Genomic DNA, 1,589 nt, shown 5'->3' on the forward strand with positions numbered 1-1,589 from the left:
ACAGGATTTCAAAGGACAGATAATGGAATAGAACACATAAAACAATCCTAATAACCACTGCATCGAAGACACTACACACATAAATAAGGAGCCGGATATAACAGAGTCAAACACATCAACAAATCTGAGAATCCATTACAGAGTACACAATAATCCAAATGATAGTTCTAGTAGCAGATGCTAACGAAGATAAACAGTGTCCAAAGTTTGAGTATCACTATCATGACATATAGTGTTTTAAGTCACATATGTAGTTCCAGCGGATAGTGCAAGTCATAAGCATGTGCCGCCACTGAAGTAAAAGGGGCAACCGTGCGTTTCAGGCTCCTCTGTTGAGTTTGAGTCGCAGGCGGTGCTGCTTCCCGGCGTTGTGCTGCTCGACGTTGAGCCCGCTGGAGAGGTGCACGTCGCACACCTTGCACCGCACGTTCATCTCCCCGGCGAGGTAGGCCACCCGGTTCCGGTGCTTCCGCCCCTGCTCGTGCTGCTTCAGGTTCCACGCCGTCACGCAAAGCACGCCGCAGAAGGTGCACGGCACGGTGGGCTTCTTCTTCGCCGCTGGGTGACGTGGCTTGGGCGTCGTCCTTTGCTGGAGCTGGAGCCCGGGCACGGCGCTGGGGCTGGCGGCGTGCACTGGCGGCACTTCCGTGGCGGCGGCGCCATGTGCGCCTGGCGCCGCTGGCTGCGGAGCCTGCCCCACCCTTTGTGCGTTCAGCATGGGTGGGGGTGGGGCTGGGGCGGGGTGGGCGTTCAGCGGCGCCGGTTGTTGTGGCTGCGCCGGCGTTGGTACTGCTTCAGCGGCGGCGTGTGAACACCCGCGAACCCCGGAGGCGGTCCGATTGCCAGCCTCTTTGTGCATGGGTGGTGCTGCGCTGGTGGAGGTGGAGGTGGTGGCGGTGGCGGTGGCGGTGGGGGCAGAGGCAGGGGTGCTTGCTGTGCCTGAGAAGAAGTGAGGAAGTACACAAGTCACACAACAGGTCATAGACAGAATCTACCGTACGCGACAATGCAATCTCCAATTTGTAACAAAGATGAAGTGAATGCAAGCGTGAAACTTGGAATGGATGGATCTAACTATGCGGTTGCTGAACATCATGTATAGTCCTATTAGTTTTTCAGAAGTGTAAAATTTGACAATGTACTGACATACTTTTTAAAATCCATGTACAGAACCTTCCACATTACAATCCTACAGTTAGAGGTCCTTTCCTCTTCAAATGAAGAAAGAATGTCAGAAGGAGTAAGTGTGCCAGTTAAAGAAAAAAACAAAGGACCCTTAATGTTTGATTCTAAGACAAACTTTGTGTTATCCACCAATAAACTATTCTTTAAATTAATTGCAGTATCATCTTTCTACACCATGTTTGTTTAACTGAAAAATGCAGCTACAGGTGACAATTCTAGCACTTCATTATGAACTACCATTTGAGGAAAGACACCATCACAAGGCAACTGAAGAAGAGTACATGTACTAGGCTTTCAAGGCCATCACTACCATAAAATTTATATTAGCCAGGCTGAAAAGTACTGTTCGCTGGTTTGTTATGAGAGAAAAACACTATAACATTGGCTGATAAGCCAGGCTGATA

The 1,589-nt window shown here is 49.9% G+C and overlaps 1 protein-coding gene across 1 annotated transcript; it reads right to left on the reverse strand.

Annotated features, from left to right (window-relative positions):
• Positions 1-319: 319 nt before the first annotated feature.
• LOC136457754 (uncharacterized) lies at positions 320-859 on the reverse strand. The gene has a single exon (XM_066457763.1). It carries the CDS (start codon positions 857-859, stop codon positions 320-322), a length of 540 nt encoding a protein of 179 aa, XP_066313860.1.
• Positions 860-1,589: the final 730 nt, after the last annotated feature.

Source organism: Miscanthus floridulus, chromosome 1 (assembly GCF_019320115.1).
Source record: "Miscanthus floridulus cultivar M001 chromosome 1, ASM1932011v1, whole genome shotgun sequence".
Taxonomy (NCBI): Eukaryota; Viridiplantae; Streptophyta; class Magnoliopsida; order Poales; family Poaceae; genus Miscanthus; species Miscanthus floridulus.